The sequence below is a fragment of the Cervus canadensis genome, chromosome 4, assembly GCF_019320065.1.
Source record: "Cervus canadensis isolate Bull #8, Minnesota chromosome 4, ASM1932006v1, whole genome shotgun sequence".
In the NCBI taxonomy this organism is placed as follows: domain Eukaryota; kingdom Metazoa; phylum Chordata; class Mammalia; order Artiodactyla; family Cervidae; genus Cervus; species Cervus canadensis.
Window position 1 is genome coordinate 64,877,102 of NC_057389.1, and position 12,477 is coordinate 64,889,578.

At 64.4% G+C, this 12,477-nt stretch overlaps 2 protein-coding genes across 5 annotated transcripts; both read right to left on the reverse strand.

Moving 5' to 3' along the window:
• Positions 1-1,798: 1,798 nt before the first annotated feature.
• On the reverse strand, positions 1,799-11,120 carry MIDN (midnolin). Of its 4 annotated transcripts, none has more exons than XM_043465620.1 (9): positions 10,982-11,120; positions 9,158-9,788; positions 8,048-8,135; positions 7,788-7,850; positions 5,670-5,798; positions 5,280-5,585; positions 4,953-5,097; positions 4,543-4,788; positions 1,799-3,875 (listed from the first exon to the last, which is right to left on the reverse strand). In XM_043465620.1, exons 2-9 carry the CDS (start codon positions 9,388-9,390, stop codon positions 3,598-3,600), a joined length of 1,488 nt encoding a protein of 495 aa, XP_043321555.1. In that variant the 5' UTR covers positions 9,391-9,788; positions 10,982-11,120; the 3' UTR covers positions 1,799-3,597. The 4 variants fall into 4 exon arrangements, with proteins under 4 accessions (XP_043321555.1, XP_043321554.1, XP_043321557.1 ...); XM_043465619.1 differs by having other exon boundaries at positions 4,953-5,100; XM_043465622.1 differs by lacking the exon at positions 5,670-5,798.
• On the reverse strand, positions 10,106-11,537 carry LOC122440842 (collagen alpha-1(I) chain-like). Its single transcript, XM_043467534.1, has 4 exons — positions 11,328-11,537; positions 10,982-11,179; positions 10,752-10,893; positions 10,106-10,656 (listed from the first exon to the last, which is right to left on the reverse strand). Exons 1-4 carry the CDS (start codon positions 11,535-11,537, stop codon positions 10,106-10,108), a joined length of 1,101 nt encoding a protein of 366 aa, XP_043323469.1.
• Between the last annotated feature and the right edge of the window lie 940 nt (positions 11,538-12,477).

A 12,477-nucleotide genomic window follows, 5' to 3' on the forward strand; every position in this document is an offset into this window, starting at 1 on the left:
TTTTTCCTCCTTGGGAGGAGGGGTTGGTTGGTGCAGGGCCGTCCCCGCCTCCTGTGATTCCGCAGCCCCTGCCTACACTGGGCCTCAATTTACCTTTTTGTGCTGCCCACGCCCACGTGGCTTGACCGGCCGCCTCTCAGGTCGCTGCACCCCTTCGGCTGGGCGCCTCTCCCTCCTCGCCCCCCCCCCCCCCGCAGGCGTGTGCGTTTCAGGCCCGCACAGCGGGAAGGGACCAAGGGCCACAGTCCCAACCCGGGGTGGGGTTCTAGGACTCCCGGGTAGGGCTGTGACCCTCGGACCCCAGGGTTGGGCGCCAGACAGCGCCCTGAGAGGCGTACGCGGCAGTAGACCAAGTGCCCCCCCCCGCCCTGCACCGTGCAGACACAGCTCCTGTGATTCAGCGGGTGCCTTGATCTACACCCTCCTTCCTTATCCCCTACCCAGCCCTGCAGTGGCCAGCTGGTTCACAGCCCTAATCTCCGGGGGGTCCGGCTGCGTGAGCAGGGTGTTCGACCTTAACTGTCCCATCCCCACCTCCATCTTGTGGTCCTCCGAACCAGAGGGGACGTTTGCGCTTTTGACCTTAAGGTCTGAAGGTATAAGGTGGACCCGGGCATCCTACCTTCCTGGCTTGGTTGTGCGATGATTTAGGGGTGACTGGGTGGCAGGAGGGGCAGAAGGGCCTTAGCAAGTGCTCCCAGGACACTCCTGGACTGCACCTGTTCCCTTCCCCCTGGGTGGGGCTCCTGGAACTGGGGCTTAGGAGGGCTGGGTCTTGGCTACAGGAAATGAGCCTAGGGACGGTGGTCACTAATTTAACAAACACCCCCAGTGCTCTGGACCAAATGGTATTTCTCTCTGGGCCTGGGTTTTCTCATCTACCAAGTGGGAGGATAATTAGTTCTCTTAGGTGACTGTTGTGAGGAAATACATGTAAAACGACCTTCAGTATTACGGTGTGTCTCTGCCCAGCCCCAAAGTGGATGAAGGTGGGACTTGCCACCTGGCCCAGCCCTCAGGGAGCCCCAGGTGGGCTGTGGTGGAAGACGCAGACTGGGGAAGTTCCCAGCCAGAGCTGGGGCACTAGGAGTGTTCCTGAGTAGGGCAAGGACCGAGCAAAGGCCTGGAGGCTTGATCGCAATGGTCAGGGCTGGGGAGAGCTGGAATGCAAGGCTTGGCAGGCAGAAAGGAGTCCACTAAGGGCCAGGGTGGAGCCAAACTGACGGGCCTTGAGCGCCTGCCCTAGGCCCTGGCTTGACTCTGGGTGCGACGGGTGTCGTGGAGGCCTGGCGCCACCCCCCCAGGGGTGGAGCTTGGGCCAGGGGTCCTCAGGCTGCCCACACACCCCCCCACGCGTGGGCGGGCGGATGTAACTACTTCCCCCTTTCTGTGGCTGGGGAACCCGTGGCCCCGAGTGTGCGGCCAAGTCTCCCTGGAGACTAAGTCTTTGGGCTCGCCTGCAGCCCACTTAGAACTGAGAGGCCCCACCCAGGGCACACAGACCTCGGGCAGCCCCGTGCCCACACCCTGCAGGACTTCCGGCCTTGGGTACCGGGAAGTGGCCGGCTCCTCCCTCCCTTGCCAGACAGCTTCCTGCCCACCCTCACCCCAGGGCGGGGAGGGAGTGTGGGAACTGTTATGGGACGCGCCCCTCTCCCCGCAGCCCTTCCACTCTCCGGGGTGGTGGGCTACCCCAGCATCTGACCTGGTGGCCTTCCTGGTAAAGACCACCCTCTCTCATACTCAGAACCCCCTCAGTAACCACTCCACCCTCCAGGTGAGCAGGCCGGACGTACACTTGTGTTTCATTTTGTTTATTCCTTGAAGTCACCGTGTTTGTGTAGGCTTCTTTTCCAATTTCATGTTTTCATACAGGAAACTCCCGCAAGGTGCTGGGACACCCCACAGACCGACCTCCCCTCCAAGGTGGGTAATGCTTTCTGGGGAGGGGAGGGGCCCTCCCTAGGGCAGAAAGGGTGGACAGTTCCTGCCTGGGGCCTCCACCCTCAGACCAGCGGAGGCACATACTGTTATTTAAAAATCGTTAAAAAAAAAAAAAAAAAAAAAAAAAAAAAAAAGAACACACATTAAATAGATATCCAAGACAGCGTTTCAAAAACAAACCCGCCCCTTTTTTTTTTGGAAAAATGAAAATAAAAACAAAATCCTTGACCCCCTCCCGACCCCCCCCCCCGTCCTCCCACCCCACCCCCCCACAAAAAATGTACAGAGCTACAGTTAACACAAGATGTTCACATCTGAAACCATTAACTTTAACACATAACCTGGGGTAGGGTGAGGACCTGGGGTTCATCTAACAAGGAGGGGCAGGCAGAGGGTGGGGGGAGTGTTGCGCAGCAGAGGGGCGGGGCCAGGACAAGACTGACAGGTGGGGGGCAGGGCCCAAACATCTCCATTATCAGTAAAAAATAAGTGAATGAAAAAATAACTCCACCCCCACTGAAATGGCCCCAATAATGGGGAGGTCTGCCCCTCTGCCCTGGGGATGCCCCTGGGACAGGGGCGTGAGTGGGGGGGGTCCAAATTAGACCAGCAGCGAACCCCCCCCCCACGGGGGGGTTAATGCTACACAGCGTTGCCCCTAGTGGGGGTTTCACAGCTCAGCACCCCCGCCCCTCCTGGCTGCTGAAGGGCCCCCCAGACACAGTCCACAGGCCCAGATCCCTCAGGTTGGGTGGGAAGAAGAGCCAGGGGTGGGGCCCCCCCACCCCAGCCATTTCTCTATTTTTCAAGAGATTCCCAACCACTATTGGCTCAGTCAGAAAATTAATAGTCTATAAATACCCCAAGCGCAGAAAAACGGGGTGGGGTGGGAGGAAACGCACAGTGCGTGGACGGCGGCGAAGGCTGGCGGCAGGCTCCTCCCCCCCTTTCCTTTCCTGGCAGGAAAGGGTCCCCAGCCCGCACCCCAAGGCAGGCTCTGGCCAGCCTCTCCCCTGAAACGGCTTTTCTTTTCTTTTCCAGGAAAAAGGAACATGGAAAAGGAAATCAGGAACAAGAGTTCGAACATGGAAGAGAAGCAATCCCTGGCAGTCATGGGCTTGGTCGCGGTTGACGCGCACCTGACCGCGGGGTTCCTCGCCCGGTGGTTTCAGAGCCAGGGTTTGCGGTGGGGGCTCTCCTCTCCGCGGCCCCCTCCCCTGTCTGTAAAGTGCATAATGAGGCATCTACGTTTTTGACTTAAACCTGAAAGGAGTGGGGAGGGAGGCAGAACGGAAGGGGGGGGCGGCTTCCTTGTCTCCGCTCTCTCTCAACCATCTGGAAAGACTGCTACATATTTGGAGCTTGGGAAGGTGGGCGGGAGGGACCCAGTGCAGGTCGGGAGAAGGATGAGGCAATGGAGGAAGGGGCGGGGAGTGTGAGCGGAATCAAGGAGGCAGGAACCCAAGTCCACGGAGAGTTCGGAAAACCATGGTAGGAATTGAAATTTTAAAAAAGAAAAAGAAAAAAAAAAAAAACCACCGGAAGGACACGGAACTGGGAGGGGGGAGCCTCTTGCTGCACCGAGAGACAGCCTGCCCTCCTGTGCGAGGCCACACTGGCGGCCACCCAGGGCTGGGGCGAGGGACAGGGTTCCTAGGCCACCACGAACTCTGATTTGATGTCGGGGTTCACTTCTGGCTTCCAGACGGAGTCCTCGAAGTCGAGGCCCAAGCCGGCCGCCTCGCTGGGGCCGCCACCTCCCCCGCTGCCGGTGCTGTCGCTGCGGCCGGCCTTGCGGCTGGGTGGCCAGTGGTAGGGACCGCGGGCATCACGCCGGGCCTTTCTGCGGAGCCGTTTCTGCTGGAGCAGCAGCTGCAGGCGCTCCACCTTACAGCGGGTGGCTCGGTTCTCTGTCTGTCGCAGCCGGTCCCCTGCAGAGGACGCAGTGGACATGACTCTGAGGGTCCCTTGGAGGCCAGAGTCCCAACCAAATGCAAGGACCCCTAGCAGCTGCCCCTGGATATCAGGCCCAACCCAGGACACTCCCTCCAGCAAGGGAGCCAGGCAAGAATATCTACTGAACCTTCCATCAACTGGGCTGTCAGCTCCATGAGGGCAGGGTTGGCCCAAGACAGCCTTTAGTGACTCAGCTGTCATAAGCACTAGCTGCTCAGGCTGTATCTGTTTTCCCTTCAGGACCCGGTCTCAGGGGCCCACTTCACAATTCTGAAGGACTCGGAATGTGTCCGGAATAACCAGGTTTTGTGGGGGCAGGGGGGCGCAAGCTGCCCTTGAGCAGGAGGAGAAGCTGACCCCCTCCCTCCCTCAGGCTGACTGGGCCATTCACAGTGGTTTCACCCACCATCTGGAGAAGGTGCCCGAGGGGGGTGAGGAGGAAGTGCGGATGGAGCCCCCTCTGGAGGACACAAAGACACTGTGTGCCCCAACACACACACTCCCTTCTCTACAGGCGCCTGCAGAGCAGGGTGAGCGGCAGCTGGCGGCCCCCTCCCCACCACCGGGGGCTCAGCTGCTGGAAGAGGCACACAGAGAGGCCTTGAGAGACCCATTGAGGGGGGGTGTAAGGGGGACACTTACCCGGGGGCTTGCACAAGCGGGCCTGGCTCAGGGAGGCCGGGGCCGCAGCCGCCAGCTTCTCGCAGGAGGTAGTTTTGGGGCCGAGGTCTGGGGTGCACTGGGCGTGGCAACGCAGCTGTGTGAGTGATGGGGGCATGCCCTGGTAGTGCCGTGTGGCACTTAGGAGGTCATTGAGGATCTGCAGGATGGTCCCGATGTCCCGCCTCGGCCTCCCGCTGCTGTCCTGGCAGTTGGGGTGCAGCGTGCCTGTGGGGAGACATGGATGAGGACACCCCTGGCTGACTTGGGCACTTGCACCCCCCATTGGTGGACCTGTGGCCAGCTGTATAGCCAGCCACGTGCGTGGTGACCCCGGGGAGCGTCTCATCCCTAGTGTGTGTTACCGCTCGTGGGGACACTCTGACACCTACCAGAGAACGTCCCTGAGAAGACCCCTGGGGCGTGGTTCACAAAGCTCTCGATGACTGCGCCAGGTTTGCGGGAGCGGGAGGTGGGGCTGCCCCCAGTGGGGGACGTGGGGCTGGCACCGGTGCTGGCAGCGGGGGAACAGTCCATCTGCTGATGGGGGAGGAGGGCACATGAGCTTGGGGTGTGAGGGTAACCCTTGGGGTTCAGGGCCAGGGGATCACCCACCACACCACACAAGCCCAGGCTGTGGGGAGAACTATGGGATTCTGGATACAAAAGACATATCTGGGGCTCTGCCGTTCTCCCGCTGCACCTTTCCCCAGACTCACCTCAGGGCAGGTGGTAGAGGCTGAATGGGAGCGGAAAGAGCCGGCAGTGACAGGTGAGGATGCGGGGGCAGGGCTGGTGGGCACTGGGGGGACGCGGGCGGCACTGGACACTGGCCGGCAGGGAGAGGACACAGGGGTGGTGGTCATGCTGGGGTCCCCGCGGGTGGCGGCAGTGGCAGCAGCCAGCACGTGGCGGTGCTGCAGTGGGGCATGCTGGGCTGCAAGCTGCAACTGGACAAACATCATGTGGTCCCCCACACGCAGCGCCAGGGTCAGCGGCGAACGGCCTGACAAGAAGTCACTGACCTGCAGAGAGAGGCCTGTCAAGCCTAGGGCCCTAGCCCACAGTGCCCCCAGCCCGGCCCGGCCCGGCCCCCCACGCTGTGTGACCTGGGGCCTCTCGCCGCCCCTCTGTGGGTTCTGGGGTCCCTGTCGGTGCCACGGATGCTTAAATAAAATGAATCGGTATTTCCGGAAGCCGCCTCCGCCAGCCCGGCCCAGGTCGGGAGCCGCTGGGGGCTGTGGGGGGACAGAGGCAGATGAGACGGGGGCCTGGCCCACCCTGGCCAACTTGGTTCTTTCAAGGGGAAACCGAGGCCAGAGGGGGCGGGGCCCAGCCGGCATCTCTGCTCTCAAATAACCCCCAGCTCACACCTCTCCCCACCCTCTCTCTGCCTGCACATTGCAGGGGCTAGGCTCAGGCCCCCTCCCAGCTAAGCTACTTGGGCAGCGAGTGGGAGGAATTCCTGGACAAATTCTTGTCCTAACCTTTGCTTTCTCAAGATAAATATTTATCTGTCCTGGGCGGGGCTGAGGCTAAGGGGGAGGCGTTGCCTCTGCCGGCAGTGGGGGGGCCCTGACCATTCACTCTGTGGCCTGAGTCCCCCAAGGCCTCAATACAGCCCATGCAAACATGAATCTCCAACCTGGCAACCCCTTTGGAGCAGGTGAGGAGCCCATAAGATCCCCCCATCTGCACTGGCCCCCTCCTTTGGGGGCCCGCAAGCACTGCACTCTCCCCAGGGGCCGGGATTGTTGGGGGGGGGGTGGAGGTTTCTGAGAAATGACACAGGCCGGGATGACTCAGAACCACCTCCTCCCTGCTCTCTGCTGGCAGAGGCTGGTGTAACCTTCCCTGCTTGGGGGCCGTGGGGAGGAGGCAAAGGAGGCGGACAGAGCGCACTCCCCACTCCCCGCAGCCCCTTCTGCATGTGCCCTCCCCAGCCCGAGATGCCCTTTGCAAAAAGGGCCTGGGTGGCTTTGTAAGAATGGCTGCCCCCCCCCAACTCCACCCTGCAACTTCCTCCCAGGGGAGGGCGAAGGGGCAGGCATGACTTGGTGCCAGGCAGGGAAGCAATGCTGGGAGCCCAGTCACTCCGCCCAGTGCCTCCCCGACTCCCTCCTGACGCAGGCACCCTGGGGCGGATGTGAACCCAACACGCCCCAGGGGCCCCCTGCCAACCACAGCACCGCCCCCCTTCCCAGGAGCAGGGAGCTCAGGTCACATCTGCCCCAAAAAGCACACCCCCAGCTGGCTCCCGGCTCTCCCCCCACTCCTCTGCCCCTCCCAATGGCGGACCACCCAGCTCCCAGGGCCCCTCCTCCTCCCCTGTGCTAGCCGGCTGGCAAGGGCAGGACGCAGCACGCCGGGGAGGGGGCGAGGGCCTCGGGGCAGGAGGAAGGGAAGCCGCTGAGCAGGTTCTGAGGCCGGGGGCCAGCCCAGCCAGGGAGGCTGAGGACTTGCCACCCCCACCCTGGCAGCAGGCGGATAGCTGAGGCCTGTGTCACCCTCCTAGGAGGAGGGCCCCACTGCCAGAAAAATGAGGAAAGGAGGGGGAAAAAAAAAAAAAAAAGCTGCAACAAAACCGGGAACCCTGTGTGGGCCAGCCCCAGCCTTCCTCCTCATCGCCCTCCCGCGCGCTTACTAAATATTTTCCTAACATCCTGTCTGGGCTGTGCTGGCCCCAGGGCTGGGTGCCCCCACCCCCTCCCCCTTTTGGGGCAGAGAACAAAGGCCAGAGGAAGGAGGAGTAGGGGTGACTCCCCACCCCTCACAATGGGGTCAGAGAAGGCGGAAGGAATGTCACCCAGAACCACCCCCCCATCAGAATGTTAAAAAGGTTGCTCTGGGGAAACCGAAATCTGGCCAGCGGGAGCCCTACGACAAAGCCTGTGGGGCTGGGGACCCAGGCCCCGGTGTGTGGGAGTGGTGTGAGAGCATGGGCCAAGGTCACCCCGCAGGCAGGCTTGTGAAAGCTGGGCCCCCTCCCCCATGGCGGCCACCGTGGGAGAGAAGGCTCTCAAGGTCAGGTGGAGAGTGCTGGGGGGGCGGGGAGGAGGAAGAGGAAGCTGGGTGACCAGGCCAAGCTGGCAGGAAGGCGGAGCGGCACGTCCCCTCCCCTTCCCACAGGCCTCCTGGGAGCACAAACAACCCCTAAGCTCTCCGGAGTGGCCGGGTACTCCACCGGTTGCCCCCAGGGGTTGGGAGAGCGCTGGTGCGCGTCTTACCTGGGTCTCCGTCAAGCTCTCCAGGGCCTGCATCACAGATTGTTCTGGCCTGGAGGCCTGAGACTACAAAGAGAGGAAGGAAGAAAAGGAGACCCTGAGGGTGGGCCCTGACAGAGGAGTGGGGTGGAGTGGGGTGGGGTGGGGTGGGGTGTACAGCCCTGCAGGGAAGGGGTCCTGTGTCAATGCTGGGGGCTGTGCTCACAGGGGAGGGGGCTGCCAGCTAACGCGGGGCTTCAGGGCTCGCTGCCCCAGCCATTTACCATGAGGCCCGCCTCCACGGTGGGCACGAGCGTCAGCTTGCTGCCATCCCCCACGCCGAACTCCTGCAGCTTCCCCGAACTGAGCCGGCTGAAGGGGGGAGGAAGGAAGAGGGTGAGGCTATGCCGCCGAGACAAGGCAGGGACTCGGAAGCAGAGTCCGCGGGGGAGGGCTATGCTCATGTGGTAGAGACAGGAGTCCATCGCCCCCACCCCTTCCTGGTTTCCAGATCCAGGGCCCTGAGTTTGTGTGGAGGGTGGAGGTCAGACCCTGGGAGTCCCATGCTGGCAGTTCAGACCCCTTATTCCAAGGCACCCCAGTTCTGGACTGGGACACTCCAGCTAAGCCTCAGAAAAGCACCTTTTCACCATCCAGGCCCAGCGCGCCCCTTGGCACCCTCCTCCCACCCCGGGGCCGCCCCCTTGTAATTCAACCACCCAGGCCTGGGCTGTCCCTGCGGGCCAAGCGCTTAGCCTTTCGGGGCTTTGCCGGGCGGGCTCCCCTCCTCCCTCCCTCCCTCCCAGGCGCAAGCCGCCGCCGCTCAGACAAAGGAGACCCTCCCCCACCCTCCCCTCCCCCACCGGGCCCCTCCGCTGGGGATGGACATTGCGTGTCCCCGGAGGCCCGCGAAGGGAGGGCTCCCCGGCCTGGAGGCGATTTAAATGGCAGGGGGGAGGGGTAGACTGCGGAGAGCGCTCGGTGGCGAGAACAAAGGGGGGCAGAGAGACGCGAGTGGGGGGTGAAACAGTCAGACGCAGAGGGGGCCGCTGAACAGATGCGGAAGCCGGCGGGTCGCAGGCAGAGGAGGCCGCCGCAGAGCCCCCCACCCCCGCAGCTGGGACCCCTACTCCGCCCGGAACTCCTGCCTTCCCGTGGGCGACGCCGCCTAAGAACGACCCGAGGCGCCCTCGCAACCGCCTTTGTGCAGCGACCCCGGGCGGGGGAGGGGGCCGAGACACGCAGGCCGAGCAGAGGGCGCCCGTGAGCGCGCGGCGCGCCCCCGCCCCCCGTCTGGCCGCCCCCTTCCTTCCCCGAGCGGCGCGCTCTTTGTTCCCGCCCCGGGGCCGGGGCCCGAGGGGGCGGCGCTGGGGCTGGGGGCGCGCGGTACCTACGTGTCTTTGTGGAGCAGCGCCAGACGCTCCTTGGGCACTTTGAGGCGTTGGGACAGCCGCTTGCGCAGCCCTTCCACCGTCTCGTCGGGGGGCACCGTCAGCTCGTAGCGGGTGCCTGTCGTGCTGTGGATGGCCAGGCTCATGGGCGCCGTCTCGGCCGTCGGGCTCAGCTCGCAGGCGCCGCCGGGGGCCCCGCGCCGGCAGCTCCGGGCGCCGCCGGGCTGCGGCTCCATCCCCGGCCCGCGCTGAGGGGCTGGGGTCCGCGGGGCGCCGCCAATTCTCGCCGCGCCTCCGGGCAGAGCGGGTTGGGGGAGAGATCCCAAACTGGTTTCCTCTGCGTCCCTGGAAGCGGGGGGCAGCGAGCCTCGCTTTGGAGAAGGTCCCAGGAGTGGAAGGTGAATCAGAAATCAAAAATCCGAGTAGAGCTCCGAGGTCGCGTCGGCTCGCCGGGGCGCCTTCCTAGGTGGGGACTACACTCCCAACTCCTTTCCAGGGCGGCGGGCTCGGGGAAGGGTCCCAGAAGAGGGGGCGCCGCTCACCCAGCCGCGCTCAGGGATGTCTGCTACTCGGGCCGTGCTTCCCCTCGCGTCCCCTCCCTTAGCAACAGCCGCCGCCGCCGCCGCCAGAGGATCTGGGGGAGAAAGTAACAGAAAAAAAAGTTATAATGTATCAACGTTCTGAGGGGCGGGGCCGCCGCCCCCTCCCATTCACTACTTACTCCACCGGCCCGCGCCGACCAATCAGCGTGCGCCGAAGGCCCAGTCGGCAGCGCTGTCCGGCCAATGGGAGCCGCCGAGGCACCGCCCCACGTGGCCGCGCGGGCCCGCCCTCTCGCCCCGCCCCCGACCCGGTGGCCAAGCGGAGTGCGGCGGGGGCGGAGCCGGCTCCGCTCCGGCCCGCCCCCGCCCCCGCCCCGCCCCGCCGCAGCCATTCATAAGGCCGGGACCCTCAACAAAGGGCGGGCGGCGGGGCGCTCGGGGCCTGAGACCCCCGGTCTGGGGTGGTTTGACGTGGGATAAGGCGGCGGCCCGAAGCTGGAAGAGTAGGAAGCCGGGGCCTCCCCCTGGGCCCGTCCGGGAAACCGCTGCAAGCGGAAGCGGGACGCGATCCCCGCGCCTCGTGGCTGGGTCCCCGCAGAAGGACTCGCGGCAGGGTCGACCTGCGGCGCCCCTTTCCCGAGAAGCGTGAAGCCCCTGCAAGGGGTGGAGCTGCGGGCGGGGCCTGCACCCCGGTGACGTGGCCGCTGCTGGCCGGCCCCTCCCGCGCCTGTGCCACCTCGCGTCCCACCCCCGTCCCGCGGGCCGGGCCCGCTTCCCGAGTCGCGCCCGCCCGAGCCGTGACGTGACGCGGCGTCCCCGGCTGCGCCCGCGCGCGCCGCTCGGGGCTGCGGTGAGTCAGCAGCGCTGGCGCGCCCTCTGCCGGCCCCGCCCGGGAGCGCTGCCCAGAGACCCGGGCAGGGGGCGCCGATGCAGCCCGGGGTAAGGGGCAGTCAGACGCGACTGCGGGCGTTAAGGGAGCCTAAGAGCGTGAAGCCTCTGCGTCAGTAGACTGGGGCTACACAGTCGGGGAAACAGAGGCCAGAACGGAAACTAACTCAAGGTCACTCGCGGGGAGTGGGAGTGCCCCGGGGGCGGGGCGGGGGCAGAGGTCCAGACTGGGCTCTGCCGGCAGCGCCGAGTCCTTCCCATTCTACGTCCCAAGGGGCTCCCCAGGGTTGAAGACACCTTGAACCCTTCCTGCTCAAAGAACAAAGAAAAGTAGGGCACCCTTAAGAGCCTAGAGTGAGAACCCTCTTTGGCCAGCGAGGTCCCGCCCCCCACTCACCGGGAGCGGATCGTCCGAGGTCCCAACTGTCCTGAGTGTACCCACGTCCGGGCCGAGTACGCGGTGGCGGAGCCGGTCTGGGGCTGAGCGGGCGGCCCCCGAGCCTTTATCCGCACCGCCTTCCCTCGGGGTGGAGTTTAGGCGGCCAGGGGGCGGGGGGCCGGGCGGTCGGTGACGCAGGCCGGCCCCCGCCCCTGCCTGTCGGCCAGGGCCCTGGGGCACCGTCCGGCCTGGGCCACCCGCTCCCTAAGCTTCGCCCTTTTAAACTGGGAGGGGTGTAGCCCTCCTGGTTTGCTACGAATCAAGGGTCACGGTCGGCAGCGCTGACGACTGAGGGCACCCGCACTCCGACCCCGCCATAGGGTTTTGGGGTACACGGCTGGATTTGCTGCCCCGCCCCTTTCCTGCTACCCCAGGCCCGGTGCTTCCGCTTGGGGGCGCCCGCATTGGGGAACGGGAAAGGGGGGCCTGAGTCAGCGGCCTGCGTCCAGGAAAACAGGCCCGCCACCTGCCTGCAGTTGGGGGTGCCCCAGCCAGCTGCCCTGGCCTCCTGCATCCCTTAACGGTGACCTCAGAGGGTATTTATGGAGCGATTCACCAGCTCCAGTCCTGCCCTGTGCATCCGTCACTACCTGCTGGGCTCTGTGACTCTGGAGGGCAATGACCTTTGTGAGCTCCTGTGGTATGGAGTGAGAAAATACGGCAGGTCTCTCCGGAACCCCAGGGATACAGGGCCCTCACCTAAGCCTGGCAGTCGACATCAGCCCATTAGGTTAGCTCACCTGCTGGTGTCCAGCCTTAGCTGTGGGTGTATTCACCCTACCCATCTTACAGGGGATGAAACCAAGGGCATACAGCCATTGGTTTGTCTGCAGCTTTGTCCCTGCAGGTCGTCTCGTGTAGGCTTTCTAGGGTGACCCTGACTGAGGGCAGTTCCCTCTCCGTCCTCCTTCCCTTTCTGTCCAGAGGGGGACCCCAGGCCACCCCCATCCACTTATCTGTGCCTCCCTTTATCTGACCCAACCACCTCCACCTCCACCCTTGCCCTGGGGCCCCTCCCAGGGCTGTGCTCCTTTCTAGGATGGAGCCAGTCCTCATCCTGCTCCCACCCAAGGCCCCCCAGCCTCTGCCCCCCACCCTGTCACAGACACACCCAGACACTCCCAGTCCCACAGGATCAGGGCTGCGCCTGAGGGATGGACAAGAGCTTGCCAGAGACAGAAGAGCTCCAGGGAGGAGCAAGTCCACGCCAAGCACAAGAGGCTTGAAAAGAGGGCCCCAATGTCAGGTGTGGGACCAGGCCATGGGCCTGCATCCAGGGAGAGCAGGGAGGCAGCATGGGGGACGTGGGCTCTGAAGCTGCAGCATCTGAGCACAGTAGGGCTCCAGGGCGGGCAGGCCAGGTGGAACCCTCAAGTCAGCAGGTGGCACTGGGTGGGGGTGTTGTGGAGACCTCAGCTGGGTCTCCGATCTCACCTGGCTGGGTTCCTCTGCCT

Coding starts and splice junctions, on each gene's coding strand:
- MIDN (XM_043465619.1), bottom strand. CDS start 9,390: ATGGAGCCGCAGCCCGGCGGCGCCCGGAGCTGCCGGCGCGGGGCCCCC. Junction 8,136..9,157: donor GCGCTGCTCCACAAAGACAC/GTAGGTACCGCG, acceptor TCCCCCCTTCAG/CCGGCTCAGTTCGGGGAAGC. Junction 4,789..4,952: donor CTTCTCAGGGACGTTCTCTG/GTAGGTGTCAGA, acceptor GTCTCCCCACAG/GCACGCTGCACCCCAACTGC.
- LOC122440842 (XM_043467534.1), bottom strand. CDS start 11,537: ATGCAGGAGGCCAGGGCAGCTGGCTGGGGCACCCCCAACTGCAGGCAG. Junction 10,894..10,981: donor CCTCGGACGATCCGCTCCCG/GTGAGTGGGGGG, acceptor TTCTTTGAGCAG/GAAGGGTTCAAGGTGTCTTC. Junction 10,657..10,751: donor CTCCCCGCGAGTGACCTTGA/GTTAGTTTCCGT, acceptor TAACGCCCGCAG/TCGCGTCTGACTGCCCCTTA.